The sequence below is a fragment of the Chaetodon trifascialis genome, chromosome 22, assembly GCF_039877785.1.
Source record: "Chaetodon trifascialis isolate fChaTrf1 chromosome 22, fChaTrf1.hap1, whole genome shotgun sequence".
NCBI classification, from domain to species: Eukaryota; Metazoa; Chordata; class Actinopteri; order Chaetodontiformes; family Chaetodontidae; genus Chaetodon; species Chaetodon trifascialis.
The window spans coordinates 12,321,219-12,340,265 of NC_092077.1; the positions used below are offsets into that span (position 1 = coordinate 12,321,219).

A 19,047-nucleotide genomic window follows, 5' to 3' on the forward strand; every position below is an offset into this window, starting at 1 on the left:
GGGGGGAGGCAGCGGAGAAAGGGAAGATGGAAAGCTGCCAAAAGCTGCAACGGCGCTGCTGCTGATGCTCGATTAAAGCACCACACTGGTGGCTTTAACGCTACAACGTGAGTGTATGTGCATGCCATGTTCTTAGCGGCCATCCGTAACTGTCGCAATACTGGAAACATTCATGTGTGTGGACACTTGCTTCGCCCTCTTTCACCACAGATTACTGAGAAATCCATCTGCGTGGTTTGGTTAAATATTGAGCAATGGCCGAGTGTGCGTGTTGCAGAGTGGGAATGAGCGCGTCACACTTGGCCCATGGGACTGGCCGTCGCCCAAGCCAAACACTATGACCGTAACGTCTGTTGTCACCCACATGTTGTCTCAGCGCGTCTGTGATTACTCGATATCAGCCAATCTCATCTCTGGTCTGAGTTTTTTTTTTTTTTTTTTGTCCTAGGATTCTCAGGTGTGTCGGACGCTCGTCTCTATTTATGGCCTCTTTCCCCTTTTGTCATAAATACATCTTTGTTATTCAGGAAGTTTTTTTTCTCATCAGCCAAAACAGGCCCTTTCTTCCTCCTTATCGAAAACAAAATCAGCTTTTTTTTTAATCTCATCTCTTATGTAATGTGAATAAACAGTCCACACACACGCTTACACACACCTGCCTTTGCTAAGGGGGTTTGGCAAACCTTAACTCAACTTGTTTGCCATTAGGGTGCCAACAGTGAAGCGTGTGACACTTCAAAAGAGAGACGCAGCATTTGTGTATGAATGGGTGTGTGAGAACATTTTTGCGGGTTTGCGCGTAAGTACGAAACTTACGCCTCTTCCTGCTGACTCAGCCCTGAGACGCAGGTACGTGCACCTGTCTGAGGCGGTGGGCGGGTTACATGGAGTTCTCAGGAACAGACTAAACGTTTTCCATCACTCAGCTCATTCCCCTCCTTCGCTCTCTCCATATTTTTGGTTTGCCGTTCCATCTATCCTCCAGCAGACAGCCGCTGTTTGACCCTGCTGTTTTCTCAGTCTGGTGCACAATCATTCGTCCATCTCTCCCTCTCTCTCCGTCCAACCCTCTAGTCCCTGTGTTCCTCTCTCCTGTCCGCTACTCTCCCTTTAACGGATTCTTCCTCTCCTCCCTGCTCTCCTTTTTTGTCTCGTTTTCTTCCCTTCAATCTTTCACTCCTCTTCCTGCTGTCTGCTCTCGGTGTTATGTTGTTTGTCTCTGAACTTCTCTTCCTCTGTGCTATCATTTTGCTCTCCCCCTCTCTCTGTCTTTCTCCCTCTCTCTGTCTATAAATAGCAGTCTCGTGGGCTGGAGGTGTTAGCAGCAGCAGCAGCGGCGGCGCATGATTCATATTTTAGCTCTGCCTTTTTATTTACCTTCACTGGTCTCCTCGCTAGACTCATCTCCTTCTCTTCTTTACACATGAAGGCATCTGGATCATATTCAAATTATATCCGCCCCAGTAAACCGTGTGTGTGCTCCCTGAATAGAGGCCACGAACAATCACGGCCTCCATTCATCAGGCAGTCCCACATAGCCTCCAACTGCTCTCGTCTCACTGCTCAGCGGTTAAACAGAGAAGAAGAAGCTGGTTGTCGGGAGAGCTCGACTTGTGAGCGCGAGGCAGGAATCAGCAAGTCATTCTGGGCTAATTTTAGAGAGAGAGAGAGCGAGATGGAGGTGTCTGTCGGCAGCGTCAACAGCTGAGCAAAGATGATTTCTCCTCCTGATTGACTGAAAACGCACACACAGAGCTGTACGAGCAGCGTGTCACACAAAGCATGATCAGAAGGGAAAAGATCTCTCTCCGTGTCGAGGCCTGGCCCATTAGCATCAGCTGTAGCAACATGAGGATTCATTGGTAAACCAGAGGAATGTGTCTGCTGTGTGGCTGAGAGGATGAAGTCTCAGAGAGAAACGATAGAGCTGTTGTTAGTTGTTTGCATTTGTGTGTATTTTGGACAGAAACGCACTGTGGACAGCTCTGAAGACGTCAGAAGCATCAGAAACGTTAGCATATGTCGGATGCTTATGCATTGTTGCGTGTCTTTGTGTGTGTGTGTGTGTGTGTGTGTGTGTGAATGCATTGATGTGGTGGTTGCACATGTGTTTATAATACTCTGCACATATATCTGACTCCATGTATGTATATTTACATAGATGTGTGTGTGTTCATCTGTACTACCGTATTTGCGGCCACTTTCATGAGCTACGTGACGAGCATTTGCAAATACGTACTAGCTGGAACAAACAGTGGGATTAATGAGAAATGTGCACGGCATAAAATCATTTAATCAACCCGTGCTCTTCAAAATGACAACACTGCATTACAATAGTGCTGAAACAATTAGTCAATCAGCTGTAGTTCATCAGCTTTTTGTCATTTGGAACACTTTTGGCTTGATTGCTTGTTTGTCATTGACGTTGATTGGCTAAACACTAAACTCACCGTATACAATGCAAATGTTAAATGATAGTTGATTATAGTCTAACATTATAAACCAAGCAGGCTCTAACACCCATAACGGTTCCCTGGGGAGTTTTTGACCTAGTAGCGCCATGGACTGATCTACCGCCACTGATCAACAGGTGGCAGTAACACGTCTGTACAGCAGGGAAGAAGAAGAAGCTAGAAAATTAACATGAATGTAAACAATGTAGGATTTAAAATACTTGAAATAATCTGCTTTGTACATGTTTTATGAGGAAGGAAATGCCTTCAGCTCAAGAATACACTGAATGTAAACATACATACAGGAAAATTTCCACAGGCGCTTTAACCTCTGTTACAACAGACGCTCTGGTTCATGTATGTGAAGTTAAACCTCTTCCTCTCTCATTCATAAAACGTGTAGCATTAAATGATTCTTTTCACACGAGTTGTCCACACGAGAGCCTGTTGTCTCACTTATCTCCCACACTTTGGTCACACACACTGAAGTCGCCAAGTTTCTACAAAGTGGTCACACACACACACACAGAAGGATTGAGGCTCCCATGAAGTAGAGGGGTCTGAGGTCAGATTAAAGGTCGCAGTTGGGGGTCACTTAAGGAGGTCTATCGGGGGAGTCCTTCTGAGTGATGATAGATTAGCAGAGACAAATAGAAGAAGAAGAAGAAAAGGAGAAGAAGGAAGAGAAGAAAGCACAGCTCAGCCAACACATGAATCATATCTGATGTCCTGTGCTGACTTCACAGGATGTGAGTGTGCAAACTCATTGTCATTTCTGGTACGTGTGTGTGTGCGTGTGTGCATGCCAATCCCTCATCACTCTTCTTTATCACGCTTTGGCCCTTTGGTGAACTGATGAGGCAAATGATTTGTTTTCAGTAGGAGAACATTAAAGCATTGATAAATTGGGGTTTCCTCTGCTGAGTTTGTCCATGTTTAAACTGGGATTTCTGGCTTTGGGGGGGGTTCTGGTTGGGAGTTAATTTTTCTGTGATACCTTCTGCTGCTTCTTCTCCTCTTCCTCTTCTGCCCTGACTCGTACTTTTGCTGGATCGCGTTCTTTGTTTCCTCTTTGTTTCTCCCTCTCATGACATCACCACCATGGCAGCTATTGGCAGCTGCACTGCGTCTTCATTAAACTAGATACTTTCTGCATCTGTAGCACTAGCAGATGCTTCAAACATGAACAAACGGTGGCTGACTCCTGGTTTAAAGTCAAACACGTGTGCCTATCATCACACCCAAAGTTTTGTGACATGAGGAAAGGTATGTTTATGACAGCGTTGTTTATAGATATTAGTGTAATAAATCTAGATAATAATAACTCTGCAGAATCACAGTAGCAGCTGTCGGTGTTACTATGCCAGCGGACCGTAACAACAGTTTGACAGGTACACTGTGAAAGATTTATGAAGATTAGTAAGATGCCTTTTTGCATTGTCTATCTACAAGGTTCGCACACAATTGGAATATTTCCACATGAAGCGACGAGACTGTTGCTGTTGTTTGGATCAGGAAGTTGAGCTTGGCACTAACCCTTCAGGTTTAGGGGTTTGAGTCATGAAACAAGTTCCAGGAGGTAAAAATATCATAAAAATACACTTACAAGAGCTTTTAGAATTGGCCACCTGTCAACGTCATACCCCAAACAACGTGGGGCTCGAAGGTTAGTGTGCACATCCCTTTGTGCACAGTCGCTCCCATAGGTCGTTCTTTCTTTCAACAAACAAATGTAGCAACGCTGTTAGCAATGTTATACAGTTAGCTACCTTAATAAGCTATCATGAAATAGCCAACATTACCATTAACAGCTGTTAACTTCTTGTCTTAAAGAAATGTGAGTTCTTCATCCATTTACGTTGGACTGAGAGCAGACAGTAACTCACCATCGCCTCTTGAGGTACAATGCGGTATTACAAGGCACGACAGGGCACGGGCTAGCTGGTTAGCATGCTAATTTCAGAGGATATCTCTGCAGCACAGTACAGAGATGTCTTGGGTGCAACATCAAAACTGTTATTTCTTAACATCCTTTTGATAATTGTAGTTCAATTTTGAACATTTTAAACTAAAATTTGTACTCCTTTAAATGTTCCACATCCCTCAATGTGCAGACTTGTTGTCCCTGCTCTCTGGGATGGTGTAGCTGGAAGTGGAAAGGACATGCTACCTGTTGAGCGGTTGAACTGTGGCAGTGATGCTGTGAGAAGGCGTGGGTTGATGCAGCAAAGCAGGCCTCGTTAGAAGTTTGATTTCCTGTGCTCGCGATACAGTAAGTGCAGTCTGAAGAGAGTCTCATTTGTGTGCTGCTGCTGCTGCTGCTGCTGCTGCTGCTGCTGCTGCTGCTGCTGCTGCTGCTGCTGCTGCTGCCACACAATATTTTCACAACTGCCAGCAAAGTGTTCACACAGCAACTGCGGAATAACTGGCAAACAGAGTGTGTTTTTCAGGTTTTCATCAGAGAAATTAATGATTTACCTTCCAAGCACAACATTCACACACTGATGCTGCTGTATGTGTTGGCCCTGCTCTTAGTATGGACAGGTGTGGGAAGTCTTTTGAAGTAGCTCTGATGGATGTTATCACAGCACGCACACACCTCTCTTCTCCCTTGGGCTCTGCACCTGAATGAATCTGAATCGCTGCCAGTCGCCACAGAAAGTGCGCGTGCCCCCAGAAGCCGTTTGAAGAGGCAGCCAGTTTTTTGTTTGTTTTTTTTTAACGAAGCTGCCTTATCAAAAACCAAATGTAGTCATCAAAGCAGACGTCCTGCCGGAGCCGCACATCCTTTTGCCCTGTGCCCATACATGGGCCATGTGTGCCTGCACCGTACGCTGCACAGCACCTCATTCGCCTCGTACTCCGTTTCTCGAACTTTCTTACCGACTTTCTTCTTCGCTCCCTGTTTTTCTGACCCCTCATAAACCTCCAGCAGCGTGATGTGGCATGTGTTTGTGTATGCGCACACGTGCTTTTGTGTGTTTTTATCTCAGCCAGAAAGCCTAGCAGAGGCATTTCTGTTGACATTACCCACTCTTTCTCTGTTCGTGCCCCCCTCTCCCTCTCACTGGAGTTTTCCAGATTTTTCTTTTTCTTTCTCCATTCTGCTCCAACAGTGTGCATACTTGTGCGTGTGTGCTTGTATAGAATGTGTTAATGACTTTTAATGTTCTGCGCACACCCGCGAAAACTCACATCTGTGTCACAGATCAGATTTCTTAATCTCTTTATGATGTCATAGCTTAATCAGCAAATAAGTACCATAAGTCGTTTTCAGCTTGTACACTGTGAGAATTTGTGGCTTTTTCTTGTCTTACACTGTAAAAAATTCAACATCTTTGGCTTTTAGGCTGTTTGCAGTTTGAAGATGCCACACTGGGCGCTGTGAAATTCTATTTTCTGGCATTTTATTGACTGAATATTGTATAAAAAGAGGAAACGTTACACCATGCATACTGCTAGCTGTTCAGTATAACTAGCCCACAGTTGGCTGCTGCAGCTGCTGCTCAAACTAAGATCTGGTCGCCTGTCATTTACTCACCTCATCTTCTGGAAACTCAAACCAGCAGCATCCATAGTCCCACTCATTTCACCTTCAGGCAGTCGCTGCTGTGCTTTGAGGAATCTGACACATGAAAAGAAAAGAAAGTTTCGTTCAGTGTCTCTGTCTTCTTTGGCCTGACCCTTATGTCATTGTATGCGTATGATATTTAAAGCAGCGATTGTGTTAACGCAGGCGTAGAAATCTTCTTGTCATCGCTCATTGTCGTCATTGTTCCCAAGAACGAAAGTCGAACATCTTTTATACCTACGCTCACACACACACACACATACTTATTCCAGTGTGAAATAGGTTATAGGCACAATGAAACTTTTTGTTATGGGTCATGCGTGCCTTTGACTTTGCACACTGTATGGATTTCTTTTTGCCAGTGCGTGCGTGTGCGTGCACATGGATCCCTGCGCTTGTGTGTGCCGGCAGGTGCGCGGTGTCAGAGCTCAGCTATTGTGCAGGTCTTTGTAAAGCTAATCGTAGCCAGATGTACTGTGTGATTAATTATTGGGTTTCCTTTCAGAGGCGACAGAGCTGTACATTATTGTAATTATCCAGCTTCTCTCCCCATAAGAGAGTCTGCCAACCATTACACTAAAGCAGGGGCAGCTGAAATAGCAAACTCACTTGTTTCTGAAGCTTCGGGTCGGGATCCAGAATGAGTCACAGGTTGAAAGCTGGTGGGAGATAGAAACGTGTGTGTTAGGGTTACTTTTAAAGTCCTGATATGAGATGTTAGCAGGGTAGCAGGGTGGCTTGTGATACTCGCAGGTCTCAGCAACAAGCAGCAGGACACCTTTTCAGATGCAAGTGATCAAACTTTCTTAAACAAATTTCAAGCAGAAAACAGATTATATGAGTAGTTAGTGTGGCGAAAGCAGCTGTATAATGACAGCAAACCTTTTCAACTGAGGGGGAGAAAAGTTCATTTCCTGCCTTATTATTTTAAAGAATGCTCGCCAGGCTTAGTCTGAACAGAGGTAAGAACAACCGTCAGCTTCTGAACAAACCTTTTAACTTCCTCCTTTATAAAAGTGTCTTTGTTAAAAGTTTTAATCAGGCCTCGTGGTTATCTTGGTATAATAGTTTGCTCGGGTTGCTCCGCCGTGTGTGAGTTGGTGTGCTAGTCTCATTAGCGCTGCCTCGTTGTCATCGTTATACTTATATTTCCTGAGAATGAGACTCATTATGAAGTTATACAATTCTGCTTTTGTCTCAATTGACAGCTCATTATCTTAGCTGCCTTCCCACCCATCCCTCCCCCCCTCCCCCAGCCCTCTCCTCCTCCTCAACATCTACCTCCTCCTTTTAGCTCTCCTTCTCCCTGCTCGTGCTATTTCTCCTTCCACTGATGAGCCTTTCACATCTGTCGCTCTGCTACTTTCCTCTCATCTTCCTCCCCTCGTCTCCTCTTCAGCTCTTCTCCCATCTGTCCTCCCCCCCCCCCGTCCCCTCCTATTTTTATTACTTTCCAAACATAACCATTTCTCTCACTTTCATCCTCTCTTCCCGCCGCCCTTAAACTGCACAGTCTCTCCTTCTGCTTCTCCATCCACCCTCCGCTCCACACGTCATCGATGCTGGGAGAACTGGGTTTTCTTCCAGCTCCGTCCCCGCTCCCGTCCTGTCCAGCCCGCTGGTGAAGCAGTGTTTTTCACTGACAAAGCTTGTGTGTTTCTGGTTGATGTAAGTGTTAGACTGACTCAGTCCTTGTGACATTGACATATCTGTCTCTCAGCAAGGCATTACTGAGACAGACAGGCACCTCTGCAGTAACCCTACACCGCGTGTGTGTGCGTGTGCATGAGCGTGTGTGTTCTCACACTTATTGCATCATTGTGTCATATAATCCAACCTCCATTTCTGCCTCCCTTGTCTTTTCTCCTCTCCCTTTGTCTCCGTCTAAACCTGCTGCAGTTTGCACAGTTGGCTGGACATTAGCTGTCAAGGAAACGGCTTTTGTTATGAAACTTTCTTTCTGGCCTGTCTGCTTTCCTTGAAATTTTCTGTTCAATCTCACAACTCAAACATGCAAGATACAGTACTGCTGGCATTGACGCCATGTTTGCGGCGAGAGAGATCAGGCGCTGTGTGGAACATTTCTGCGCTGTGTGTGTCGTCCCAACAGGAAAAACTTCAGAGGACAAATATGCCCATTTCCTCTTCCTGTAACCTCACTTCTCACCCATCCTCTGTGCTCACCTCCCCTGATTTGTTGGTCATGTGTCGGCTAACAACGTAATAATTTGTACATTTATTGTATCCTTTATGGTAAAAAGGACAAACGGGGAAGGAAAAAAACTCATTCTATCATGTTTCTATGCTTTCTTTGGAGTATACAAATGTTGCCACCGTTAATAACGTCACACATGTTGACATATATTTTCAACACTTGCTTCAAAGCATGCGCGGGTGTCTGAGATAGCGAGATGGACCAGAAGTCTGAGAAAAACTAGGCTAATGTCTTGTAGCAGTGTGTGCTTTGGCAGCAATGGAGGCTCATCTGGAACGAATTAACCCCAAAACCTGCATGTAACAAAACCACAGCCACTCATCAGACAGAAACACACATACCAACATGCGATTGGTTCCTGGAGCCCGTCTGTCGCAGCTTACTTCGGTTTCCAGCGCACGGCTCTATCGGTAGCTCGTATCTGTTTAACTTCTCTGGTTACCGCGTCAGAGCCGGAGCCCAAATCAGTTCCTCTCCCTCGTCTCAACTGACCAGCTGCAGAGGAAATATAGGTCACTGCGAGGGGAAGAAAAGGGCAGAGAGAGATCGACGGGGACGCCGACGGAGGCGCGGAGATATGAAGCGGGGAAAGGATTGTTGACATCCAAGTTTTAACTTGTTTGTCCTGTAATCTTTTTATTTTTCTCCCACGTTCAAATTCACCTCATTTTCCACTCACTTCCAGCTCTCTCTGTCTCGTTCCCTCTCATCTCTTGACATGAGCTAATCCCCCCCCTTTGTGTTTATTGTATAGCACTTGTGGAGTTCACGTGGGTTTGTGCAGTTTGTGTTTCATGCATGTGTGTGTGTTTATATCCCTTCAGGGTTTTTGTTAATCTGTTGACAACCTCGGGGGTTTGTGGAGGAATTAGAGACGAGACCACGGCACGAGCACGCAAACACTCACACGCATTGCTGACATAGTGCGTGTAATATTCTCAGAGTCAGTGAGTGTTTGTGCCAAAGCGGTGTTGTATACATGTAAACAGACAGTTGGTTACTCTCACTCAGGTGCTTGTTAGGCTGACAGAGCATAAACACTAAGTTCTGACTCCTATTCAGAAGCGTCCCAGCAGCGTATCTCCGCTCTGCTCCACGAACAATACTCGCCAAGTCTGTTTTTGACGGGCGACGGGTAAATATGCACAGAGCAGATCGAGCAGGAGAGGAAGTCAGACACCAACGGTGTAGTGAAAATTTCAAAATAAAACAACCTGTGCAGATTCACAATCACACACCAAAAAAAGGAATAATTACTGATACTTCTATTTGAAACTAGCTGATCACTTCGGTCGCTACGTGATTGGATGCCGATAGCTGTTGATGCTCTTTCAAGTGAAACCTGAGAAGTGCTAAAGTTCAGCCGAGGCGTTAACAGTGGAGGCCTGGATTTAATGTGTGTAAAGTGTAAAGGGATAGTCCTTGCAGATTATGTAATAGTTTTATCTGGGGCAGCCCCCGTTCTCTCTTGGCCTATCCCTCTGTTAGATCATCAGTTACTGTAACAGTGTCAGGACCTCGCTGTAAGATGCCATTTACACCCTATGGATCCCAGGGAGGCGTGCACAGAGGAGCGCACGCTACATAGTGGCATGCAGATGTGGTGTATAGAGTTTCTCGGTAATGAACTCGATAGCATCTGGCTGTGTTTTATTAAGCTTTAGTCGGGATTTTATCCGCGATCCTCCTGCAGCATATGGGATGTTTCTTCTCGCTCCAGAGCCACGCAGACTTGCTCAGCAGTGCTCTCTTTCTTCAGATGTAGAGGTAGTGAAAAGACTGAAAGGTCTGTGATGCGTTTGGTGATGATGTGTCAAAAGAGACAAGTGGATGGATGCTGTGTTAAGACTGCCACCTTTTGTACGCAAATACACAACGCCGCATAAAGACATGTACGCACTTCAAAAGCCTGAAGTTCACATACATTCTCGTGTACACGACGTGCTCACAAGCCGCATAAGCGCCGTGTGGCCTCGTCCGCACGAAGGGTCAAATCCTTAAAAGTTGAAAGACTTTTGGGTCCCGTCGAGGCAGACAGGGCCGCTGATATACGATGGCCATTACCTTCCAATGTCTCAGGTTTCAAATTAATCTTCATTACAGTTCAAAGAGCGTTTTACTGCCTAATCAATCAAGTGAGACACATGGAAAACGTACACGAAGCACTTTTACTGGGTACCAGATTTCAGAACCTGAGCAGGTGTGTTACGTTTGGACCAAATGTTTCAGAAAATGACTTGAACTTCATATTTTTTTAGACTTTTTTTTTGCAATATCCTGCGCTCCCATTTTCCTTTTTCCTCTCACATGTACAAAAGCATTGCCTTAAGCCATTATTTATCTTTACCTTTGAAAACAAGTGTCCCAAATTCACACCATCACATCGAATCCCCTAAACTCTGATCCAAAGCTTCTATATAAGATTACCGATAATCTTCCTGTCACAGTAATGTTATAATGAAGCTGCCACACTTAATAAAAAAGGCTTTGTGCTGGGTAACCTTTTGACCGTATTTAAAGGATACTTTGGATCCCTGTTTTTGTTCCTATTTAAGCGACAAAGGAGGTCGTTGTTGGTTGCTAATCATTTCAATCAAACCCCCGATCAATGAACAGGGCTTTGTTAGAGTCCTGGATATTGGGGCAGGTTGGCTCAGCTGATTCAGGATTTGGGCATGAGACTGGCGTTAGAGTATAAGACTCAGTATAAGAGACAGTGCTCTGTGAATTGAAGGTTGTGGATTTTAACCACAGAATCTTAGTTTTAAAGTCCATTTAAATGTGAAGTGACAGTATTTGAAGCCCGTTTTGTCCTCCAGCTGTGAACTTTGGATGCCTTGCTTGTCATCATTTCCACTCATTAATCTCCAAATTTGGGATAATTCCTGGTATAATGTGATTCTTTGTGCATGGCGTGCTGCTCTGTTCAGGATTAACACTTTAGAGGGGAAGAACTTTACACCAGAAGTTCCACTCATTGCCCTCAGATTTCCTCTCATTATCCTCGGATCAGGACGGTCGGATCAAGTGGCCAACCGGGAGGGTGTGATGTGGGCGAGAGGGGCCTTTTTTTTTTCTTTTTTTTTTTTGTGAAGCGCATCCTGCTTGTGTTCTGGGGGAATCCCGAGAATGGAAAAGAGAGGAGAGTGAAAGAGTGAGTAAAGGATAGAAGAGTAGCAGTGAGGAGAGAGGAGGGGAGAGGAGTGGAGATGAGGCGTGACCAGCAGAGCAGAAGACTGGCACATGGTCTGTGTGTGTGTGTGTGTGTGTGTGTGTGTGTGTGTGTGTGTGTGTGTGTGTGTGTGTGTGTGTGTGTGTGTGTGTGTGTGTGTGTCGCACAGCCAGGCACAGAGAGATGAGACAATAGGTTGCGCAGTGAGTGGCAGGCTGAGATGGCACCTATTGTTAACACACATGAGTACACAACATGTGCATGCGCGCGCACACACACGCACACACATTGGGGTTGTTATTGAACCCATCCTGATGAATGGGTTTGTTTGTAGTGCCTGTTACAAATCACAAAGAAGAAGAACAGAATCAATAGATATCGGTTCTACAGGGTAATGACGCCTGATCACGCTGGTTTTCTTTTCTTTTCCCTGTTATAAATAATAATAAATCAATAATATAAATAAGGTCCAACATGAGGAAAACCATAATATATGTATCTGACCACACTTTCTGCAGAAGCAACTGATTTTCAGCCGCAACTAGGTCAGATTACAATACACACACATGTACACACAGGGACCCCGACACATGGGCCTGGTTACTGCAATATGTAGAGTGGTGATTGATGGGAAACCAAAAACCACCTAAATGGGGGCAAAGGAGGTGGGAGCGGCAGGGCGACGGAGAAACAAAGAGCGGGCGAGGCGGGTGGAGGGAGGAAGAAAAAGATAAAGCAAACGCGAGGGGAATATCGCAGGAGGGCGTGAACAAGTCGAGCCAAATCTTGGAATGCGTGTTTAAATGACGAGATCGGTCTCCGCCACTTTCTCTCCCCCTCTGACTTTTACGGGAACTTATTCATCCTCTTTTCAATCATTCTTATTCATAACAGATGCTCTGTCTCTCTCTCTCTCTCTATCATAGGCTGGCTAACCATAACAAGCTGTGGTAAAGGTCTCGGAGAGGTTTTGGTTTGCGTGTGCAAGCGTGCCGCACGTATATGTGCGTGTCTTTTTCTGTGCATGTTTATGAGGTGTGTGTGTGTGTTTGTGTGTGTGTGTGTGTGTGTGTGTGTGTGTGTGTGTGTGTGTGTGTGTGTGTGTGTGTGTGTGCGCGCGCGCTGCAGGGGGTTTGTGGTTCTTTGCAGGAGAGTGTTTCCAGAGTGTGGGGGGTCTGAGAGGCGCTTTGGCTACATACTAATGGAACACACCAGCACTTCTGCACAGACACACCTTCACCACCCCCATCAGGAGCCCCTCTCCTCCACCACTGCGCTGCAGCCCTTTTCCTGTGTACAGAAACAAATTAGCTCACTCACTCAACCGAGAGGCTTAATGTAATAAAGATTTGAGGGTCCTGATTTCACTCTCCAGTTACAGACAAGCATTCTTCCATATTTGGGTCAGAACTCAAAGGTTGATGGAGGGACGTCGAAGTGGGTCAACAACACATTCTGGAGAAACTAGGCTAAAAAGTTTAGCGCTCACTTAGGTCTCCGAAAAAGGTTGTTTTGTCGTTTTGTTGTTGGAATAATTATTTCAAGGCAAATGTATTAGGTCATGCTTGGTGTTTGGGGGGAAAAATGACATATTTCACATCACCTTTTTGCAGTGGAGCATGTCTAAAAGCTCATTATCTCTCCTTCTCCTAACTGTACAAACCGTTTCACTGTGCAGCTGCAGACCTTGGACAGAGTCTGTGTCTTTTGTCATCATTTGATTTTCAACCAAATCATGTCTAAATGCTTTGAGCAGTAAAAGCCTTTCATGAGAAATGATTTACGTTGCTCGGCCCTCGGCTGTTTGATTGCGGTCATATGGGTACATGTTGTACATGCACGCACAAAAAAGGAGCGTGATAAATGTAACAAACCCGTCAGTATCTGTCAAGTTAACGATGATGACACTCGCCGTGTGCAAACATGCCTCGTTCCTTTTGGAACTGCATTGTCATTGGCGCTGGGCTCCCTGGATTGCTTTGATTTCTCACCATATATGAATTTTAACCATAAAAACGGCAGATAATTAAAACATAAAACTATATTTTCTGATGTTGTTATTTCATATTTGCTAGATCATGTGGTAATAGTTCATAGTTTATTAGTAGAAGGAGAATTTTCACCATCTTGGACGCATCAAAAAACCACGCCAGTCGTACAGAGCTGACATTAGATTATTACTGTCGCAGCGGCAGAGAGGGAAAATCCATTGCATGCAGCCATTTCAGTGTGTTATTTAAGTGGTTTCAGGATCTGGAGAAGTGTTCAACCCTCTGTGCTCAGTGCGCCTGGCAATCTGTTGAATGCTGCTCTGCAGTCAGCCCTGCTCCTGTGGTTTGCAGTTTGCACAGTTTACGTTTAAAGCCCAAAGTGTTAATGTTTTCAGAATAATATTTGGCCACACAGCCAAATAATAAACTGCTCTTTTTAGCCTGAAAAGTGAGTGGGAGAAATCACTACAGGTAAAAAAGTCGATCCAGTTCTTTCACTGTAACGACGTCAGTTTCTTGGTCGGACTGTGTGACGGTGGAAATGAGGTTTGCAAAAGGCGGCTCTGTTTCAGTAAATATGATATTCCTTCAGCTTTCCAACGCACGGACGCACAAGCACATGCATGCTAAAATTCCTGGGATCCTGCAGGCATTTTTCCTGAGAAACAGGAACAGATTTTGAGGAAATACAGACCTGATATTCAACCCAGATAAACACCTCTAAAACTTACTTACTGGTAAAACAATAAAAGTGTCACTTTGTGATTTGCCCCATGTATATTGCTGTTACATAATGAACAGCCTGAGAAACAGATAATTATTTTTTGGGCTATATTTGGGCTTCAGCTGTCCCCAGGAGAGGTGAGACACTTTGGACAGCATCCTATCAGTGTGGTACCCAGAAACTGTAAAGTTACCTAATAGCATTATGGTTTGTTATAACACAGTCGAGGACCAGTTCACCCTGTCACACTGTTTATTGTCTGAATTTTCTGGCGCTCGCCGTGTTGTCTTCTGTTGCAACCTCCATCCATCTGGTGCCGCGAGTACCGCTTGCTCGCCGGGGTGCAACAGACCAGAGCAGATGATCGCCGAGTGTTAGAGCGCGGTGGGACGTCCAGACTAGACGAGCTGATCAGAGGGTATCAGCTTTCAGCTTCTCTGCAGGAGGCTGCATAATGCTGTAACACTGCTGGTTCTGTTCCTGCGTGCCTGTCTGACTGCTCAGCTGTATGTGGGTGTGTGCATGCCCGTGTGTGCGTGCGCTCGTGTGTGTCCTCGGCTTGCTTGTTGCAGAGCAGAAATAGGGCAGACAGACTTAGAGCTGTCTCTTGCGAAGGGATGTATAGGTGGCTTCTTTCAGTTCCTCAGATAGTCGGAAAGGAAGATAGCGAGAAAGCGAAGCTGGGCTTAGAGAGCGAGAAGTCCTCTTTTCGGGAAGAAGTGTGTGTGTGTGTCAGATAAGACGCCGCAGATTTAAGCGTGTGGGCTCGTCTTGCTTAGGTGCGTGTTTGCCTGAGCCTGCGTGTGTGTGTGTGTGAGAGAGAGAGAGAGAGAGAGAGAGAGAGAGAGAGAGAGAGAAGAGAGAGAGAGAGAGAGAGAGAGAGAGAGAGAGAGAGAGAGAGAGAGAGAGAGAGAGAGAGAGAGAGAGAGGAGAGAGAGAGAGAGAGAGAGAGAGAGAGAGAGTCTCAAACTCAAGTCTCATGATGTTTTGCAGCTCGGAGCAGAAAAGACGGGATAGAAAAAAAGAAAGAAAGAAAGAAAACAACCACTCTGGACAGGAAGGCTTATGCACCAAGGATCAAATTAAGTCCTTTAAAAAAAACAACCTAACAGTTTTTTATAGAGCTGCAACAATTACTGGATTAACCGATTTAGTTCTCAACAACTTTTATCATTGACGAATTGTCATTTTTCAAAACTGTCAAACATCTGCTGCTTCCAGCTTCTTATATATAAGGATTTGCTGCTTTTCCTGTCATTTATCGTAGCAATGAAGAGTCTTTGGGATTAGATTGATCAATAATGAAAATAGTCATTAGTTGTAACCCTAGTTTTTATGTACATTTATTTTAGAAAGCCTGTATGTGAGAGTTGTGTACCCGTTTATACACTAGAATGAAGATGGAAACATTAATAATGTATTCGAAAGCCCCCATAGACTGTCTGTCTGTCTGCTTTCTCTGCTCACATCTATGGAGACAAACACACACACACACACACACACACACACACACACACACACACACACACACACACACACACACACACACACACTCACTCACTCAGCGAGAGACGGAGAAAAATACGGAGAGAGGGAGTGAGAAGTAATCTTGTGGTGTCCTGGGGGAGGTGTCTAACAGTGATATGGGTGGTCAGGGTCTTTTCTAAGTGCTGCTGGGAAGTGGAATGTTGACTTCCAGTCAGTCAGTCAGGTGACCTGCAGCTATTGTCACGTGACCACGGGGTCACGTGACGATAATGTGAGAAGGAGTGAGACGATGGCAGAAGGGGTCAGTAAGCACATGCATGGACGTTTCTGTGTGCTAATGTCCATCATCAGCAGAACGGTTGCTGCAGGATGAAGGGATAAGCTGTTAGCGCGCGCACACACACACTCTACACACATTAATGCACTTTGAAACACTGAAGCTTTCAGACTTTCTCAGTGTGTGTGTGTGTGTGTGTGTGTGTGTGTGTGTGTGTGTGTGTGTGTGTGTGTGAGTCATATGATATAGATGAGGCCCCCGGTTACACAATATGACAATATGAGCTCATCACCTCAGAGATTGTCCTAATCTCTGAAGCAGCTCACAAGGTTTTCAAATCGCTTTTATAACGTTTCACAAGACTCGCGCACCGTGACCTGGCACGATGTTCTGTGCTGAACTGTTGACTGGCTGCGGTGGATTATCAAAGCAGGAACATCACCTTATATTTAGACATCTCCGCAACACTCATATAACACCTGCACGCGCCTGAATGTTGGGCGTTTGTGGCGCTGTAGCTTTAAACGCTATGAATGATTGATGCCCAGCTTGTGCTTTGCCTCGAATGGTTTGCACTGACGCATTGTTTTTTTTCTTTTTAAGTTCATATTCAGGTAAAATAATAAGACATGCATTTGCAGTATTATATCTGTGAGTCTTGAACATGTCAGATATTGTGGATGCATTCAATGAAACAACCAACCAGTCGAACTGGAGGCAAGGTGCGCCTCATTGTACCTCGTTTTAAAACGGGTTGCCATGGTGATGGTCCTGATGACGGTGCTGGGAGTAAGTGTCTAACCTCCAACGTCTGATCTTGCATCACCTTAAAAATGCCGTTTCTTCTCTAAAACGAAGCCTTTGTCGTGGCCGCGGTCTCCCTCTGTGGTTCATCCACACTTTAACAAACGCACACAGCCTTTGCGTCGGTGCTGCTGCTCTTACCGTGTTTTGTCTGCACGCCCGTCCGTCTGTGCGATGTAATTTCATCCTCTAAAAGGGTCACAGGCGTTATGAAATGTTTCTGGATGTGTGTCACCAGCTCCTCTCAAAGCGCGCTTTTCAGTTTGTTCCAGGTTAATTGAAACATCTCGTTCATATTCGGTTCATATTTGTTTTAATCTCTCTCTTTTTTAAAATATCTGCTGTAACCTACTTGTAACTGCAGGTTATCCTGTGATGACACCAACGACGTTATCATTCAGAAGGAAGCTGCGACCATATTTGGGCTTAAATCCTCCGAGTATTGATTCTTTGTTGCCTTACTTTATTGTTGTCAGGCGGCACTGATTTTGTTTATTTTTGGGATAGCGATGTGCTGAATGTGTCAGCTATGGTTAGACACAGAGCTGGTGAAGACACTGGAAACACATTCAGAGTAAGCGAACACACACGCGCACACACACATACACACACACACTCGCACTCTCGCTGAACTGAAACACACATTCTGCAACAGAGATAATTGAAGTAAAGGCAAAAAGTAACAAATAATGATTTTTCTGAGCTTTTCTGGCATCTACACAAACACACAGGCTAGACACAGTCAAATGTGTGACTACCTTTTCCACACATGCGTGCGCGCACACACACACACACACACACACACACACACACACACACACACACACACACACACACACACACACACACACACACACACACACACACACACACACTTCTTTACAAGATCTGACCCGCCCAGGCTGCCCTTTGCATCTGTGTTTATTGAGGTATCAGTGGTGGAGCTGGAATGCCCATTAAAGCATTCAAGCTTGTGTGTAGAATGTGTGGCCGAAGAACGCAGACTGTAACTTCAGCTCATGTCGGTCAAGCTCTTGCTGGGTGGCTGCGACTGCCTCTAATAAAGGCTCGAGCTCCGAGTAACAGAAATGCGAAAGATGGAAGACGCGGGAGCCGGTACCTGAGGATTTGTATGTTCGATCGTAGCAGCCCTGCACCTGATAGTTTACTGACAGATCCACTGCATGACTGTCATTTTGTCAATGGGATTTTCAGCAAGACACTTTTTGGGGGCGTGCAGTAAAATTAGCACTCTGAAAATGGTGCAAAGTATAGTAGCTAACATGAGCTAACAGTGGATTTAATGGACAAGGATCACGGTAACGAGGAAAACACACTAGCTTACCAAATGTCCCTCCTGTGCAAAGTCAAATCAGTTGATTTATTTATTTATGAATTGCATAGAAAAACCAGTTTGTCTCTCAGGGAAACAAAGCATGCACTGCGCTGATAAGACAAAGTCATCAGAACACAGCCTCAGCCTCACTCTAATGGATGTTTGTGGCTCCTGTGAGTTCAGATGAAAGGACCGTCTTCTGTTTTATCCACATCCCTCTCTGCTGCTGCATTTTAATGTAACAGGGCACCATTTTCTGGAAGTGCTGGGTTTCATATTTCATCTGCTTTTGTATTCGAGGAGCGTGTCAGCGTTTGATGCAAAAGATGTTTGTGTACGAGGCCGTCAAACCGCAGTTGTGTGTTTTGTAGGCATTTATTAGAACTTGCTTTTGTCTTGTGTTGATTAGCTTTTCTTCTCCACCCGCCTCCCGCTTAATTTGATTGTAATCACACTCACCACAGTAGTGTTGTGCTATTTATAGAACATGTTATCTGTCAGTGAATCCTTCCTCCTTTAAGACTTCAGGTGTTTACTTTCTATGTACGTATGACTAATTTTCCCCCTCTGTCCTGTGTGCAGGATCGCAAGCTGTCCAAGTCGGAGCGTCAGCGCTTCAAAGAGGAGGCCGGGATGTTGAAGGGTCTCCAGCATCCTAACATTGTCCGCTTCTACGACTCCTGGGAGGGACCATGCAAAGGAAAGAAGTGTATTGTTCTGGTCACTGAGCTCATGACATCTGGAACGCTTAAAACGTGAGTGCGTGAGGGGAGAAAACGTGCTTTCCAACGTGTTGATTTGAGCGAAACATTTTGCTTATAGCCATCCAAAAGGTGGAGTGTCTTTTCTGTAGCTCCATGTAATTTGCACACACAGGTCAGATCATGTTTTTCATGTGCAGCACAACTAATGCACAAACACACACTTACACACACACTGTTGAAATGGCCTTTCACTGTAGAGTCGTAAGCACCTCTCGTCCCAGCAGGATTTCAGCGCTGAGTGCAGCTGTTAGT

General features: G+C 45.1%; 1 protein-coding gene across 1 annotated transcript in view; it reads left to right on the forward strand.

The window, feature by feature from the left end:
* The window catches only part of wnk1b (WNK lysine deficient protein kinase 1b), an 85,951-nt gene that overhangs the window by 22,986 nt on the left and 43,918 nt on the right, over positions 1-19,047 (forward strand). Inside the window, exon 3 of the mRNA XM_070992502.1 lies at positions 18,614-18,786. Within this exon, the coding sequence (XP_070848603.1) occupies positions 18,614-18,786 (173 nt within the window). The remainder of the gene's footprint in view (positions 1-18,613; positions 18,787-19,047) is intronic.